Genomic DNA, 19,412 nt, shown 5'->3' on the forward strand with positions numbered 1-19,412 from the left:
ATTTTTATTTATTTTCGATATTTGTTTCTAGAATTATTTTTTTTGGAATCCTCGTTATCTTCATAATTTCTAAATTAAATGTAGGGCCCATTTTTAACGATTATTTTAATTTTAGAATAAGCACTTATTAATCAACTTTATGCAGATCCCTATTTTTTAAATCAAGTGCGGTCTAGGCAAATAGCCCTAATGCCACACTTAAAATGCACATTGATGCACTAAAATTATATCATTTCTAAGCTTTAAAAAGAAGAATATTTCCACAATTTTCAATAATTTGTCAAATACAAATAGGTTTTGGGGCTTCATATTTTTTAAGAAGAGGTAGAGAGGTACAATAAAGATGCCATTGTACGATGAATTAATATTTTTGTTAAAAGAAATAGTAGGGCTGAAAGATTAAACAAATATTTTCTTTCATAGCCAATAGTCAATAGTCAAAAGGGAATTTTTTGTATTAAAAATAAGCAAAATTTAGTTTGGCTTTTTAAAAACCAAATATAGTTAACTCATCTGATTTGAGGGCATAATACATCTATAAAAATCGGCTTGTGGCTTCATATGTGGATAATTCACATTTATAAATGATCATAAGTTTATTTTATTTTAGAGCTCTAAGTCTGGTTTTATATACAGCTTCTTCTCTGAACGGATTATGTTCGTAGTTTCAGGTTTTAAATTAAAATTTAATGCTGATTTGATTAAAATTGTATTCATAATCCAAATTTTTTGAATATCAATTGATATTTACATGAAAAACTCAATCACTTTTTATTATTCACGTTTTTTGAATGTGAATAACATCAAAAAATTTCTTCTGTTTTAAAGATTCCATTTTCCAAAGAATTGTGTCCTTTTTAATAGTTGTATAATTGATTTTCTTCATTTACAAAAAGGGTTTATATGTACAATTAATTAATCATTATATTTATATACAAAAATCGGACACATAACAAATATGTTAAAATCCGATTTTGGTCTTAGTTTCTGATAACAATTCCTCATTTACTAACAAAAGTGGCCTATGTGCTCAATATAAAAATAACTGTAAAATATTTATATGGAAAATAAGGTTTATGACAAAAATAAATTATAAATTTGTTTGAAACATCCTTTATATAACGTGGTTAGTGAAAAGGGTCAACAGAAACCTCAAAAATATAACGTATTTAATTAAATAATAAACTTGTAAGCTTTTAAAATAACTACGTCATTTAATTTCTTTTAATCATATTACTTAACTATTCCATCCATTTTGCACTCGTAAATATGAATTTAAAATGCTAGTGTAAATATAAAACATCGAGACTAAATAAATCCTTATATTAAAACTACCTTAATAGCATAAGTTTGGGTTTCAATAAGAAAAAAATGTTAATCTCAAAGTAAAAAGATTAAATTTTTATTTGTGATAAAAAGTCCTATGAAACATTCATTACTTTATGGGAATTTTTTGAAATCAAATTAGTACCCATCAGTTTTTGATGAGGTTGCATTATATAAAATAAGCTACAATTTTTTTAAATTTTGTAACTACAAATATACGCCTCACACAGCGTTACCTTGTTAACACAAAAAGACACTACGTTATATATATTTTTTGTCAGCCGTCGATTGATCTTAGTCTTAGTTGAATCGTCATTGCTTTTTTAAAATTTATTATTTATGATAAATAAACGAAGTAATAAGTTATTCTATAGACATGCTCCGTTTCCAAAAGAAAAAAACAAACAATTTTTGTTAATTCTTTGTCGTAAATATAATTTAAATATTTTATGATACACAAATACAAAGGTATTGCTACACATTTGATAAAAAATTACAAAGAAAAATAGTATCGAATAAAATACTTTGTACGATTTTAATATTACGAAATATATGTATGTAATTCATTTTAAAATTGTTCAGAAATATTATGTCAGTAATAGTCTGGAAGTGTCTGAGGGATAAATTGCAGTTGGTATAGTTCACTTATTTGGTTAAGAACTACATGATTTAAGGCCTTTTTTCTGTTTCTTTTTGGGAAAAAGGTTGTGTGATACAATAAAAGTAACGTCGTGGTCAGTTCTCACATTGAAAAATAGAAAAATCCAAGAAATCAAAACGAAAAAACGAAGGAGCAACTTTTAAGCATAACAGTTAATTAAATTAATAAAATCTCTATAAAAAATGTCTAAATATATGAATAAATCCTAAACAAGGCTTATATATATATAAAGAATTGAGTATAATCCAAATGAATGTTTCAGGAGCATACGGAAAAGGTTTGGCTATAAAATATAGAGTTAAAGTAATAGTAAGCATTTTTATAAATTTCCGCCTTTATGCTATCCTAGTTCACTAAAGAATTTAGAGTTAAGCCTTACTCATGCTTATAACATAAATAGTTGATAAATTATTGCAAATATTTATTTGAAATGGATATATTTCAATGTTGTATTGGAATATGGTAACAATCAAAAAATAAATAAATAAAAAGTTGATTTAATAGAGGATTGCTTCAATATAATAAAAAAATTATAACTGGAAACATGTAACAAAATGACACAAATTGGAATTTCGTGGTAAATATCTGTATAGAATTCATATTATCGTTAGAGCAGTCACAAATGAGATCATGTTTCATTATTACTTTTTTTGGGGAGCAAGAGGTAGAAGTAGAAAATAATTAATTGAATGATAATATTTTCTTGAATTAAATGTTGACAAAAAAGAAGGGATTTTGATGACCTTGATATTAAAGACAAATCCATTTCTTAGGATATTATAACAGATTATTTTTTTAGGGATTTCACATGAAGAATAGACGAAAGACGTCACTATATTCATTTAACGCAATAAATAAGAAAATAAATATCACAAAACCTTTCAAAAAAGATAATTTCGAATGGTTATGCTATAAACACATAATATAATATTGTCTTCATTTACAGTCTACAGACTTATAAATATAGCACGGATTGATCGATAATCTTGAGAATATATACCACTTATAATAATAGAATTTGATATGTTTGGAAATTAAGTACGGTGGAAGTAAGGATAATGCACCAATCAAAGGATATGTTCAATAGGTTTTAAAACAGGACCATTAAATAATGAAATTATTGAAAGTAAACTACAACATTAAACGAAGAAACGTATAAATAGTTAAAATGTTCTTGGAATACGAGTAATACTATTGTAAAAAGGGGATATTTGTGACAATCAAAGGTTATTTAATTGCCATCCATTACCAATATTTAAAAAAAATATTACGTAAAATATTAATGCCCAGGATTTGAAAGGAGTTCGTTATTATTTCCGTTCGTTTCCTTGTAGATAATCCGGCCTGCGTTGTTCATGGAAGTCATTTCGTTCGATAAAATTTGATTTCTTTGTGTTTGCTGGTAATGATGAAACAACTTTGTTCCATTATTTGATGGGGAAGATGGGAGTGAAGAGGACCACTGATTGGTTTCTTGAAGAGCTCGATTAGTCAATTGTTCGATTTCCGTTATGAGTTGCTCTGTTTCAAGTTCCATTTCTAGATTCTCCAATCCATGAGTCATCAATTCATTATCAGTCTGAGAATAAAGGATTATTACAACATATAGATTAATTACATAGGTACAGAAACAAATTACCTGACAATCCCAATCCAAACAAGGGATTGAACTTTGGCTAGACACCTCTGAGTTTCTAGTTTCTGGAGCAATGGTGGATGTAGTGCTCTCAATGTTTTCCTGATGAGATAGGTTATCTGTTGATGTAAATAACCTTTTTGAAGAAGTTGGAGATCCTTTTCGGCTACTTTTCTCGACAAAAGGTATCATTGAGGCTTAAAAAAGATAAATCGTTTTAAAAACAAAAGAACATCCAGGTCAAAACTTTTACCTTCTGGCTCCCACTCTAGATCTAATGATGAATTGGAAGATCGATGATGGCTTTTTCCGTGTTCATTATCATCGCTTAAATGAACTGATTCCGAATGATGATGTTTTAAACTACGCGGATCTAATATCATAAATCGATTACCACTTCGATTTCTACGTTTCAGAGAGCTTCAATTAAGAATGTTGTTATGACATAATACTTTTTTATTCATAAAAATAGTTAACATACTTTTTCAAGAGTTTCTCCTTTCCCGAAGTGAATGCGCATGTGATGGGATTATTGCGGATTCCAGCCACTTGAGCAACGTCTGGAGCTACTCTGGACTCGATTCCACTTTCAATAATGGTTTCATTAGTTTCTCCCTTCCCTTCTATTTCAGGAAGCTCAACCTCATCGTTTTCTTGAAGATCGTACTAGAAACATAATAAATCGTAATCTATAATTCAAATTCAGTTTAATTTTCGAGGCAAACCTGGTGAATTTTCTAAGCAAAAACTAACATAAATTTAAATAAAGAAAATTAAATATAGATTTTCAGTGGAAAAATATCATGTTTATACATTTTTTGTTTAGTAAAAGTCATTTTTGTTTCCAATTTTGATTCAAAGATCTTTGTACTTTTTAAAGAAGGCATTTCTTGACATTTAATATGTTCATACATTTTTCAGAGATATACCACACTCTAATGCAGTGGTTCTCAAATTATAGTACATGAGCTCCCTCTAGTTGTACCTGGACTAACGCTTCAAATATATTAAGTTTTCGCTATTGTATATTCAGTTTTTTTTCCTTTATAATTAGACCTGTTTTATGATAGAAACTATACACATCCAGAACTACATATACTTGGATTTCATTTGATAATTTACAAAAAGTCAGAAATATCTTAGCCAAACCTTTATTTTAGAATATATATTTGTTTACAAAGAAGTGATGTTGCTATTTTCCCCCTCTACTCTAATATACTCCATGCAGGGAGAAGTGTGGTCGCTCTACTCTATTCGAACTCAGTGATAGTAAAATCTTGAAGGTGTCTAAGACAAAAATTGACTTCTTGATGAGTTTCTCCAGACCCATTGGTTTATTAATTTTGCTAGACCTAGCCGCATAAAGTACTTAAGTCAAAACGGCTTCGCGTTTATAGCGGTTTTTATGACTGGGATTACCAGTCACTCATCCAAGGAGTTTGGAGACCAATATATTTCTTGTAGTAACCCGGAGTTTATAGATGGAATATGGGAGACTCTGTGGCAATCATGGAATAAATGCCTTGATGTTTCTATTACCGACCTACAAAATTAACACTTCCTCTTCTCTGCCACATATTTATTAGTAAAAATGGAATGTGTAGCCATACGGTAGTTTTTGTTCCCAATTTTTATTCACAGATCTATAAGCTTTGTACTTTTTGAAGGGAATATTGTTTAACATTTAATATGTTCATACATTTTTCAGTGATATATATCACTCTACTGCAGTGGTTATCAAACTATAGCACATGATATCCCCTTAATGGTACATAAACCTTCCACTATTATATATTCAGTTTGTTCATAATGGTTTATACAATGAAAAGTTGGTATTATTTACACACAGTCAAAAGTTTGAGAAAAACTGCTTTAATGAAAATGTAAGCAAAGTTATCATATTGTCTTAAACAAAACGTGAAGTATGTTGTAAACTCTGTAGTAACACCCGTAAATACCACATCCAAGGTATCGAATGAAATGTAAAACAGGGTCAACCGTTATTATCTACTCATCTCTATTACGCAAATTTTCAGAGGTTAAAATTCATGTTTTTACAATTTTCCTATCATGCACAATGTTATAAAACACATAATTAGCTTGCAATTTAAAAAACAACAACTTTCCTAGTCGCTAGCATGACCACACAATACGAGAAGAGGAGTGAGATAATAGCGCTCCTCCGCGCAGAATTGTCCGAAAAGGCCATCAAGGAGCAGACTTGGGCCTCGAGCATGACGATTTAAAATGTCTTCCATCCATAAAACAGATGAGAAATAATAACAGTTGGTCCAGTAATTATTAAAAAGGGCTTTTTTTTTAAATGTGAAGAATAGGTCATACCTCTAATTTATCAACAATTCTTTAAAAAAAATAAAGAAAGCAAGACCCCGATTTTGAAGTTTTTGCGGCTAATTATCTGCCTCTGTTTCAATGTCAAATTTTGTAATCTTAGACAGATATAATCCGAGTTGATTTAAAGCTTCGATATATTTTGGTTAAAGAAAAAAAATAATTATTTATACAATCTTTTTCTGTTCAAAATACATTTGTAAAATACGTCATCCAATTTTGTTTTCCAAATAAAAAGTCCTAATACTATGATTATTATCAATGGTGTCGCTAGCCCCTTTCTCATTTCCCTCTGTATATGTCTATATCCCTCTCTATGTCTCTTAGGTTCTACTTTCATTCTTTGCTCCTATTTCATTCTATTCAACCCTGCAACGCCGGCACCCACTCCTAGTATTGATATAAAAGACACCTTTTTATATAAGTAATTATATTAGGTTTTTGATAATTTTTGGGGCTAACCCCACCCAAATGATGAAAGCTAAAACATATTCTGGTTATTATTAAGCATTATTATTATTTTGTCATCAAAAAGTGTCCAATTTTCTATCTAACGAGAAACAGTCTTTCAAAATATGTTCTTAAATATGAATTAATAAAAATTTCACCTCAATTAGAAATTCTTGGCTAGTCAATCCCCCACCCTATCTACACTCTATAAAATAGTCACATTTTTGTTTCAGGTTTGCCAATGATGCTTTAGATTGAAAAGCCCAACATATAGATTGTGGTATTTATGAAACATTCAAAAAAGAAGAAATATAACAAATTGTTGATGGATGATTTTATTTAAGCCTCTTTTTCAACATATTAGCTCACCATAACATGCAAAAACATGTTCTTTGATGTTTACTTTCTCAAAGTGTATAACATTTAGTATTATTTTTACAATTTAGAATGGGAAAAATCGTCGAGGGATTCAAATATTTACCTCCTACGACTTTTACATGCTTAATATGGAGTTGTTATTACATAATATTTACTCTAAAAGTTACATGATAAACGACTTAAAAAGCCAACCAAATATTTCCATACTCTCAAAACTGTAAATCATACTGAACAACGAATGAAATTCATGTGTTAAGAGGCATTAAATGGGTTATAGGTACCTATGTATATTACTTCTGTAACAAACCTAACATTAAAAGTTTTGATAAAACGAAATTTAAATAAATGAAGAATACACCTTTTTATTTTACCATCTTCTACTATAAAAGAAATTCAAAATTATTTTTAGAGTTACAACAAAGATGAAAGAGGATTCACTTGTCAGATAGATACAAAATATATTTTGAGAGTTAAATCGAACTTCATACATGTTATACAAAATATATAAACGTTGTACAAGCTATATATACTGCCACTTTTGGCAGGTTCTCATGGGGCAAATACGGGCATTTAGGCAGCTGATTTTTTATTCTATTTTGGATAGCTTGTTTAAACCTGCACCAGTTGGAAAAAATGGAATCAATCGACGAATTTGTTGTCCCAAATATTGGGAAAAGGCACGGAAGCCTGCTTGGAATCTGCATCGGGAGATCACAGAAGATGACAACAAGGATAAGTCGGATCAAGAAGGAATTCCAGGATTTGTCATGGGACCAAGTGGTGAAGGCCTGCTCGCGCTTTCGTTCTCGTATAGAGACTGGATGTGCTTCTGTTTCTTAAAATAATTCATCTACTTTCAGAATCAGGTTTAATTTTTTTAAATTTATTATCAAAGAAAATAGCATTAGAAAAAATAAAGCCCTTTTTTGTGGCAAAGATAGTTTGTGCACCATGAACGTACATTCAAAGGAATCTAAGAATTCAAGGTTTAAAAAACGAATAAAGTTTGTAATCTTTGTACAAAAGGGTAGGTCTGATTATTATTTGTACAAGATAGTGGTCAATGCAACACTTATATTTATCCACTTGAGGTGTTAAATATTACTCTCTAACTAACAATGCACCCCTCCACGAGCTCACACTTTTATTTGGAATAACAAGGTAAATTCTGCTTTGGGAAGAAAAAATTGTATAGGTAATACAAAAATCGATGAAATAACGTTATCTGTAGTATAATAAAAACAATATTTTGGGAGGAAAAAAAATAATATGCTAAAGAATCTTACGAAAGCTAATAGGCACGTATCGTCACTAGCATATAGTTATGTACCTCATTAATTCTATAAAGGATGTCTTACATTTCAAACTGATTATTTAATATTTACAGTTACATGAAAGCTCACTACTCTTTTTTCATGCTAAGGCAAGTTCATCCCAGGACAAGTTCATCACAAAGAAAATTGATCACAAGACAAGTTCATCCCGAGTCAAAAACATATTTTTATATAATATAATGTAAGGGGTCATATATTTATGAAGTCCGGAAGAAACAAGTACAATTTTTTATTCCCCTCCCCCCACTCCCCCTATCTGTGCTCGTTCAAAACTTGATACCCCGCCATGAATCGACATTGTAAGAACATTGCAGGCTAAGAAGTTTTATTAAAAAAATATTTTGTCTCACAATGAGGCCTTTTAACTATCATTTTACAATTGTTTATGTTAGATACAATGTTTTCTTAATTCTGTTGAGGTGTTTTTTTTAATATTTGTTATACCTATAAGATTTTATAGGTCTAAAGAGAAAATTAATTTCTAACTATTATGTTTATTTAGCTTTTATTCTAAACACAAGTTTTATTTTATTCATTTTACAAATGTGTATAAATGAACATAACTTATCCATATATTCGACACTGAACGCTTAAAAAACTTTTGAATCTTAAAAATAGCCATAGATAACCAAAACTTTATGGGCTTTTTCTGAAAGCCACGATCACAATAGAGAAAAAATAAGGACATATTTGAAACAATGAGGATCAAACTCTATAAAGTTCATCATATTTAGTGTTGTGGATTTTTGCACTTGAACAGAGTAATTAATTATTCACACAGTCAAATATTAATGAATTAAATGTTGGGAAATATTTTAATTAAATGCTATGTGAGAATAGAAATCCTTTTATGTATTTAACTGCATTTTTTTTAATAAAAGTATTTACTAAGTAAATTTTTCAAGCTGAGAGAGAGAGAGAAACATACATTTTTTTATATAGAAAAAATAAGCATGTATTTACGTATGCCTACGTATGAATGTAGGATATTGATTTGTTTCGAGTATTAATTAGACAGGAGCATAAATAAATGATTATTTTTTTGGTAAGAAAGTGCAAAATGTATTAAATGTAATGTTCAAATATATTAGACTGTTCCTTAAATTTGTTTTTTTTCTCTCTAAATGTTGGAGGGAAAATATGAAAAATCAGTCTCTATATTCTTTTCAAAACTTTGTATAATTTTTTTTTTTTTTTAAATACAACATATAGCACAGAAGGTATAATTCATTATGCACCAATATATGTATATTTCTTTAGTTCCTCATAAAGGAATGATTAATTATACTATTAATACATGAAACATGCAATTGGAGCTATGTTTCGACAATAATATTTTAATCTGTCAACTTAAATTCAAATAAATATAATACTTTTTGCTGAATATAGCAACTGAATTAATACAGCTGGATACATATGTACAGGGTGCTAAGAGCACATCTGGGTATTTTTGAAAAATCTTAATACTGTCACCGAGGCGACATTTTTCGGCAAGTTTACTTAAAAATTGACATGAATTGTAGATATGAATGGTAAAAAAAAGCTTACTTAATGTATCTGCTCTAGCATCAATAACGGTCTGGAACCGGAACCAAAAGGGGGTTGAAGAGGTAGTTCGTTGGATGTTGGTTATTGTCCTCTAGATGGAGGAAATTTGAGAGTCCTAGATTGGATGATATGTTAGATTTTTTTTTAGATTCAAAGTAGCCCAGGCAAAAAATCTATCACATTAAGATCCGGCCTGTTGGGGGCCATATGTTCATCTCAATCATAATGGCAACGCTGTTTCTCCTCAGTAAATTCAATCTTCTTTATATGTGGAGCAGCTGTCGCCATGATACCCAAAATTTCACTAAAGTTTGTGTAGGCAAAAAAAAAAAGAGACCCATCGGACAGCTGCATCATAAAAGTTTGCTAGTTTTATCTTAACTCCCTGTATATTCCAGCTTATATTCATATTTTTCTTTTGATTATTTCATTCCAATAATTTGCTAATAAAATGTAGTTGGTGCTCATTTGTTCTTTTTTGAGCCAAATAAATCATTCGTGCCAGTGTTGTACATAAATAATTAGTTATAATGAAATGGAAAATTCACATTTGACAATGTGAATCATCAATAAATTTACAACAATAATTGTGCTCCATCTCCTCCATAAGTTATAATTGTGAGGTGCCACTGCTTATAAGCATTGAAGCATAATAAAACCGAAAATGAATGTGCTCACCCTAACAATTTGATGAATCTTTGGAAGGAGAGCAGCTTAGCTGTCATTACTTTTCAAAAGTGAGAGAAAGAAATACAAATACCACTCCATATATAGGAATGATATAGGCAGGAACTACTCCGATGTTGATTTTCAACTCCATGTTGAGTTCAAAAAAGATCTCCACTTACAAGCTCCGAGTAAATCCTCATTGTTACTCTTCGTATTTCATGTGCACATAGTCATTACTTTATGATTAGATGTTTAATTCTAGAAATAAGTAATAATTACAACAGCTATTAAAAAAATCTTGTTCAGATTTCCAACTAAAAAGCCACATCCGCTTTTCCAGGGCATGTTTTATACTCTTCTACAGATAAGTAAGGAATTACATTCAGGAGAAACTGGCTCACGAAGTATATTTTAAAAAAAATACTGCTCCAATTTGGTATAGAAGAAGAGCTTATCATTACAGGAACTTATTTCTAGAATGTTGTTCATTATTTGATTCGTCTATTGAGGCTAAATTATATCAATAAAAGAAGAGGGATAAATAAAAAAGATGTTACAAATCATGAACGTCTAAATGAACAAATTCCCATGATACTTTTTTTTACTTTACAGGGTGGCCCATAAATCCTAGGCCCGCAACTTCAACTTAATATTTCTCCTAAACGGGTGTATATTTTTTAATTGTCTTTTGTTGCATATGATTAATGCATCTTTGTTTGTTGTGTAACAAACTAATTTAAAAAACGTGATCTTGAGCCTCTAACGTTGACATCATGAACCTGAAGGGCGTCATCATATCCCTTCATTTGGAAGGGAAGAGCTGTAGGGCTATTACAAAGGCCCTGAAAGACCTCAATTTGTCCGAGCCATCAGTCCACTACACGATCAAGTATTACAAGGAGACCATGGGTGTTGATGACAGGGCAGGAGTTGTCACTTGAGGTCTATGAGGACAACCAGGCTGATCGACGCAACGAGGTCGAAGATCAACCGCAAAAGAAGCGCTCCATGAGAAAGAATAGTGTGCCTTGAGAAACAATGCGTAGGGAGGTCAGGGATGGTCTAAGGATTAAGCCGTATCGCCAAAACAACAAACAAGTCCTACCTACATGCACAAGTGTCACTGGCGCTCAAAGTTCGGTGTTCAACAACGCCAGCACACTGTACAGGAACACTTGGAAAATCTTTGTTTAGGATGCTAAGAACTGGTTATCCCTTAAATTTGATGAACTTATAAAAGATAATGTTCATTCTTACTTTTTTTTTTTTTTAATTAAAGCATATTAAGGCAAAACCCTTATAATTTAATTAAAAAGTGTTAAGTGAAATTTTTTTGGAGTTAAGAACTATTATGTGGTTTATAAAAATCATAACATTATTCATACAGTATGGAAAAGAAAAGGCTACAACGAACATATCTACTATAACATATTATTGTAGTTGTACATCCGCCGATAAAAAGCATAGGGTATGTATTTTAAAAACAGAGACAGATACATACTGTAGTTATTAATAAAAGTTTTTCAGAATTAGGAATTACGCACCTAAGGCCTTATTTTATTCTGATCACACCAAATTACTGGGCTCTGGAAGGCACGCTTGTTTTTTATAAATAAATTGATTTTTTTTATAAAAAAGATCGATTCTCCGAATATCAAAGTTTTTTTGTTTTTTTAAAGGCATGGGTCGTAGATTCGGATATACACCAAAAAAAATTAAAAAAAGAAAAGAAAATTATGTTCAGACGTTTGTTGTTAAGCATTTTGTTTGTTCTATTCAAAAGTATGTAATTTATAAGCTTTCTAATAAATAATTATTAATTATAAGCCAAAAAGAGATCAAAATAAAGGTTTAATTATTTATTTTATGACAAAAATATAGAAGAAATGCCTACTCCATGAAGCTCATATTTTATAAAAATTATTTTTACATCAATAAGACACTTTTCTGTATTCGAAATTCGAAAAAAATTAATGGAACGACGTAGCTTAATGGACATCACACTTTGGAGAATTTATTCACCTGAACTAAGTGTGCATAGGTTCGCGCCCCAGTCGTTCCTGGAGAAGGAAATATAATATATATAATGTAATGTACATAATGTATATGGACTTCAAGAAGATTCCGATGTAAGACGAAGTAAATATAATTGCATGATGTAAACTTATATAATTAGTGCAACTTCATCTAACCAAAAGTTTTAAAAAAACAAACAAAAAATAAAGGTATTGTCAAGCTAACTGATAGCTTTTCAATGATATATTATAGGGTTGATTTTTTGATTTTAGGAAAATGGACACTTGTAACAATCAGTGTCCGTTTTAGGGAGAAGAAGGTTAATATTTTAAAAATTTAATCCATTTGAAGATAATTTATTCATAAATTTTGATTATGTATTGAAAGTAATATTTTGAACCTTCTTTTTAATGAACAATTTGTATTTCACTTGATTTTAAAGTCAATTCTCAACATACTCTAATATTTGTCCTACAAAAAAACTGGATATTGCATGAGTTTATACAATACTCATACAACACTTCGTAGACCCTTAACAGGACATTTGAAGAGGGAAAAATAGGTTCGCTGTTCTATTTATTTCAGACTCATTCTTACTTAATGAATATCCGAAAGTATGCCACCTGGTAAAAATGACTATGATACTCTTGAAGGCTTCGTTTCAAATATTGATCTAAAAGACAGATTTTATGGTATGTATAAAAACATAAACAAAATTGAACTAAAAATTACTAACGTCCTATTTTTTATCTACTCCGCATGTTCATAAAAGGTCCAGGATTCCTACAGGCTTTGATAAGTTGGTCAGGAAAGAGCTTCATCTTTTCGAGAAGTTCGGTGAATACCTTAAAGGATTGTAGTAAAATTTTTAATGAAATTATACATGCCTTAGTGTTGCCCCACTGTGGTTATTTCATAAACTTGGTAAAGCTAAATATCAAAGGATAAGAACATGTTTATACTAACGTTGCCAAAAGTTTATTTTGTTTGGGATTTCGGAAAAAAAAAACTGAGGAGTCTCATTGGAAAACAAGGGTTTAAATTTTGTTTTACTAAACTCTAAAGCCTTAATAGCAAACCCAATAAAAAATAATGATGTTTTACAGTAAGAGGAGCGGAGATCAATTGTTTTTTGCAACACCTGCAATATAAGCAGCAATTTCAATTAAATTACCGTCTAATTTGTGGACTTAAACTTGAGATAAAATTAAGTAAATTCCGTCAAATAAAAGAAACCATTTAAAGCCCTTGGAAAGGATTTAAGACAATCTAAAATGTTAATTTGGGGATTGTTTTTAGTATTTCATCAATTGTTTTAGTTTTACTCTGAAAGCAGTATTTTTTTTACCTCCGATAGTTATGGTTTCATCAGTTTTACATGTGTATTTTTTTGTAAATTTTTGTGACGATGCGATGTAATTTTAGCCCATAGCTTTAACTTTAGAGTGAAATGCTTATTTCTGTATATATTTTTATGTAGCTGGTGAGATATTTAAGTGTAAGAACAAAATAATAATAAATAAAAAAGTTTGGTGACCAGAGAACCTTTGTGTTGTAAAGTGATAAACTCAATTATCAACCTGCTCCATAGTTCTCTCTCTTGCTTGGGATCATAGGTTTTAGCTAGTTTTATTTATTATTTTCTTACTAACTAAGCTCTCATTTATAGTTTACTTTTTTTACGAGATGATGTTCAGACGTTTATTTTTAAGCATTTTGTTCGTTCTATTCAAAAGTATGCAATTCATAAGTTTTCTAATAAATAATTATAAATTATAAGCCAAAAGAGATCAAAATAAAGTACAAATTCAATAGATTAATTTACTACAACTAAAATAATACGAATCATACAGTAACATTATGAAAATTGATTTTACCTTTCTTCGAGATTTCGTAAGTGCAAATATTCGGATCAAGCTGAAAAAATATATATATTATATAAAAAATTTAGCTCGTTTCTGTCTCTTAATTTTTTGACAGTTTTTTAAACTCATTTTGATAAAAACAAACGTATAAAATAAAAGTTAAAATATAAAGAAAAAAAAAATTCCGCGATAAAAAATTTCTAAGTTCACCAATTAGATTACAAAACTATTGAGTAAAGTACAGGGGTGATTTTATCTAGTTGAACACTTAATTTCAGTTTTTATAAATCGGGCATTTATTCGTCGATTGTATTCGAACTCGGTGAAGGATAAGTTTTGTCACTCAAGATTCCTGATGTAAAGTTTCGTCTCAATTTAGAACAAACGAGAACGAGTAAAATAGGGCAACAAAGAAGTTAAATTTTGAAGCCTCTCTCACGCAGGATATCTCGCTTGGATCAGCTTCAGTTAGACATGTCTTCAGAATAAAAAATCCAGCCGGAATCATGGTCTTGGATGTTGTAACCAACACAAGCAAAGTCTGCCTCCCATTTTTATAGAGAGGATCAATGCAGATGCTTACATGAAACTTCTGGATAGGAAAGTGCTACCTTTGGCCAGAAAAAAAAGTTATAAGTAAATTTGTCTTCACTGGAGACGGAGATCCGTGTCATCACAAAGCTAAGACCCAGGCCTTCCTGGGAGAAAACTTTCCGGAAATTTGGGACCTCAACATGTGGCCACCTTCCTCTCCATACGCGAACTCCTAGGACTACACTATCTAGGTGGGTCAGGAAGAGAGGATGTGCCCAGTCTCTAGAGGCTTCCATCAAGAAGGAGTGGATCAAGTTCGAGTCAGACTACTCTCGGTAGTAATAGTAGTAGTAGTACTACTACTCAAGGCCAGCAAGAGATTTACGCTACATATTGATACAATTATTAGCATGAGGACTCACATATTGAATAAAAATAGCATGGAGTATATGAATTTGTCTAAACAAAAACTCTTGTTTAAATTTTACTCTTGAAAAATTGAAAATGATGAAATTTGCACCACTAGATAAGATCAACTCTATATAATTATAGGTAAACCATAGTTTATTTTTTAAAATTCAATGTAAATAATGTTTCACTTCTTCAAACAATTGACTGATTTTTATCATTAATTTCTAATGAAGAAGTAATAGTTAAAATATAAAATAAACGGTCAAAAAAATTACAATAATGAAGTGAAAAGTAATCTAAATGTGTTTTTTTTTTTGCTGTATTAGAAAGTACCTACCTTTTATTTTTTCGATGGGAAGGTCGTCTGCCAAGTTTTTCATTTGTACCTCCAGGAGTCTTAGTTCCAATTTCTTCAATCTATATAAAAAAATATAAAAGAAAATAATTCAATACAGATGAAAAATCCTTGGATCTAAAACGATTGCCAATTGTTTTATGTGTATATTTTATTAGACCTTCAATCACTCATTGGTATTAAATCTCAGTATTTTAACTATTACAGAATAGGATAAAAATCTTTCCATATGTTAGTTTAGTTCTATAATGCCCTCTAGGAAAATGCGTGATCAGAATTTGCAGATTTAAAAAAAATGGATAAATTTAAAATGTATCTAAATGTAATAAAACTACACTTGTAAAGTCATTTTTGGATGGAACAACAGGGAAAGTAGAACTTATAAACCCTTCCAAATTGAAAGTCTCGTTTGTTGTTAGTCTTTAAGTCGATGTTTGCTGGAGTATCGGACAAAGAGGCAAAGTAAAACTATGAAATGATACTCCACAAAATAAACAATACTACTTTTCCCGTTTTTCCATCAAAAATCGACCTATAGTCAACGTTATTTGAGATAACATTTTTTAAATAGATGAAATATTTTACATGGAAGAAATAGGCTCTTAAGATGGAAGCCATCATCAGCAAAAAAGCAGGCGATAATTTATTTATGCAGATGCAATAGGAAACCCATTCCACAAATTTGGAATGTGTTATTGCTAATGAACTCGACATTTTGACAAATTTCTCTGACAATGATCATTAAATCGGACTTTTGTATCGTAGGTAAAGTAAAAAGTTCTGAGCGTGTTTTCACTTTATTTTGAAAATAAAATAAATACAGTTAAGATTAACAAATTTAAATGGTTCCAAATGGTTTTTTGGGTAATTTTTAGTTCCTGGGAAATTGAATAAGTTCTCACATGCCGGTCCAACTAGACGATTTCTATTATTTTATTGACATCTTCAACGTCCCTATTACCAAAATATAATTGTTGGAACCACTGCATGCTCTTGCATTTGATACTTTATTGGCTCCATATAGAGCATAATTTTTTTGGCCGCCTGCTCCACCTTTCACTTTGGTTGTAGTGATACTAAAAATGTATCGAAATTTAAAAAATTAAATTTTTTTCAAACTGCTCAAATCGAGGATTTCATAATTAATATATCAAATATGATACGTAAATATAGTTGGACGATTCTTTATTGTTGTTGTAACTATTCATTAATTTGCAATGAGTAAGCAAAAATTATTTTTGTACAAATACTATGTTATACAAATATTGAAAATAATGCATTGTGCTTTGTATAGGAGCATGTAAGACAACAAAGTTACTATTGGTTTCCATTTCAGAAACAAAAAAAAACTCATTCTATTACAGCATGATATCCTCACATGTTGTAAGATGATCAATGGCAATATTATGTACTCATAAATTATACTATTTCCATTACGTCTAGTAATGTGAAAACAAACTGTTGTTATTAAACTCATTAGGAATTTTTTTTTATCTATTTATTGTTCGCGTAGGATTGTGCACAGGAAAGCTCCTTCCGGAATATTGCATCAGCGTAAAATAACTCGCGATTCTACTACATTTATAGTTATACATCTACCTATCTCTCCAGTTTTGACCCATCTAAGGATCTATTGACAGTTTTCTCATTTGTGGATGGCCAACAAAACAAATAGTCAACCTATAATTTCACAAATTTCACTTCAAGCAAAAGAAACTACTTTAGAATAACCTTAGGACCTTAATACGGGTTAAAACTAGCAATGCCACTTAAAAGAACCCCTGTATAATCACACAGGTATGTTCCAGGTCAATGGATTGTGCAATATAAACTTGGATCCTCTAAGCCGATTAAAAAAACAAACATTGCTGGATTAAGAACGATAAAGGACCACACCTAATTTGCCAATACTTTTTTACAATGATACGTTAGACGGCCGCTATATATATTCAACAATTTTTCTGCAGATGGGAAAAATATTTACAGATCCTAAGATAGATGTATAACTCAATCCTTCTTGTGGGACAAGAAACGATAGGACAGTTATGGCAAAGGGTCGACCATAAAAAGCTTCTTTTCAGATAAGATTTTGACGAGTAATCCATTTTGTTACGTCCAATTCAAAAGCCATCAGGATCTCTCAAGACTTCTATTTCTTATGATTTGAGAGAGAAGAGGCTTCTGGCTCCTAATAAAAAATTTGAATCCCAAATGTGCCATATGGCGACGGATGTTCGTATCCCAAACGCAAAGTTTTCGTCCAATGAATCTTATCGACCTCGTTGGATCAAAATGGATAATTGTGGCAATAATTTCGTGTAAATTATCCCATTTAAGACGTCTGACACATTCATTATGATTCATGATTGCGTTTTTATAAACCTATTCCCGTAATCACTTCTGTAATCGACAGACAAGAGTCTTACTGACGTCCCCGATTGACAAATTATCCCTGGTGAAATTTGCATGTTTTACAAATCGATTACCCTTCTTTGTTTCACTTCTTGTTCCGGCATACTAATTCGAAATGACACAAAAATCCATAAAAGAGCTCTTCATATATGTCAGCTCGGGTTGACTTCATAAAAATCAGATTAGCCCGCGCAAAGAGGTTGTAATAATTGATTAAATTGAGATAAAATAATAAAGTTACACTCTGTGTAAAGTATAACTGCGTGGAATTTTCCGATGACAATATTCTGGAGGATAATATTCTTAGAACCCAATCAAATATAAACGATTCATTTCCCCTTCACTATTTGTTTGATAAATTATGAATTATATTTTAAGTTTGTTATATTTATATAATTTAGTATTTTAAAATTATGGATTAAATTTTACACTTATATAATTAATATTAATGAAGCTGTAATAAGATTAGTCTTGAGTTTTTAAAGGTAATACTTTAAAAACAAATAAAATTTTACAAAAAACGATAAATTTCTTCTAAAACAGAATACTTTTTTTGTTATTGTGCAAATTTTTTTATTTCAAGGACATTTTTGAATATATATGTGTATATAAAATATTAACTCACATTTTCTTTTGTAGTTTTATAGACTTGGAATACAGAATAGGTTTTTTTTTTCAAATAAAAAAATATATAAGAAAATCTTAGTTTTTCTATTTTTCTCCTTGCTCTTGGAACTTTATATCTAAAAAATAAGTTTTTCTTACCAAAAGTTTATACAAGCAAACACAATTCTTAGGTATAGTGATCAAATACTTATATTAGTATATTCATGCATACAGTTTTTGAGCCTGTTATGAACATATTCTTACAGGTAAGACTATTCCTATTAATTTAGAATTGAAGAGTATTAAAAATAATTAATTATTTCATGGTTACTTATTTTGTATCTTCTATCAAACATTTTTCTCATGCATGATACATTTTAAAGCAGTGGCTCTTAACCTTTTTACTTCCATTACCCAATTTAAGAATCTCAATGTTTCCACATATAACAAACGTTACGAAGTAATCCTAAATAATGCATTATGAAGATAAATAAAGAATTGTATTTATTATTTAAGGAGCAAACTAACAAGTATTGGGGATAAAATGTAGCCTCAAGCATTTATATAAATCTCGGGTTGTACGATAGAGTTGATTTTTTGAAAGAAATTTTTTTTCTGGCTATTTTATTGTGCGCAATTTTCCTCAATGGCAATTTTCTCTTGTGCAATTTTCCAAGAACCATCTTACTTTTTAATATTTATATAATTTATTCTATTATACTGAATGGTCCATTAAATTCTGAACAATTTGATTTTTAAACTTCAACAATATAAAATTTATTGATTAAAATTAAATTTCAACAAAATTAATACTACTTATAAATGTGTGTTTGAGGTATCCTAATCATTAATGTAGGCA

At 30.1% G+C, this 19,412-nt stretch overlaps 1 protein-coding gene across 3 annotated transcripts in view; it reads right to left on the reverse strand.

Annotated features, from left to right (window-relative positions):
* Positions 1 to 2,407: 2,407 nt before the first annotated feature.
* LOC121132634 (uncharacterized) overlaps positions 2,408 to 19,412 on the reverse strand; it is a 225,924-nt gene continuing 208,919 nt past the window's right edge. For all 3 annotated transcript variants that reach the window (XM_071886701.1, XM_071886699.1, XM_071886702.1), the window contains 6 exons: positions 15,518 to 15,597; positions 14,248 to 14,287; positions 4,105 to 4,289; positions 3,877 to 4,043; positions 3,627 to 3,820; positions 2,408 to 3,566 (listed from right to left, as the gene is read on the reverse strand). In XM_071886701.1, the coding sequence (XP_071742802.1) occupies positions 3,267 to 3,566; positions 3,627 to 3,820; positions 3,877 to 4,043; positions 4,105 to 4,289; positions 14,248 to 14,287; positions 15,518 to 15,597 (966 nt within the window). In that variant the 3' untranslated portion in view covers positions 2,408 to 3,266. The remainder of the gene's footprint in view (positions 3,567 to 3,626; positions 3,821 to 3,876; positions 4,044 to 4,104; positions 4,290 to 14,247; positions 14,288 to 15,517; positions 15,598 to 19,412) is intronic.

The sequence above is a fragment of the Lepeophtheirus salmonis genome, chromosome 2, assembly GCF_016086655.4.
Source record: "Lepeophtheirus salmonis chromosome 2, UVic_Lsal_1.4, whole genome shotgun sequence".
Classification (NCBI taxonomy): Eukaryota; Metazoa; Arthropoda; class Copepoda; order Siphonostomatoida; family Caligidae; genus Lepeophtheirus; species Lepeophtheirus salmonis.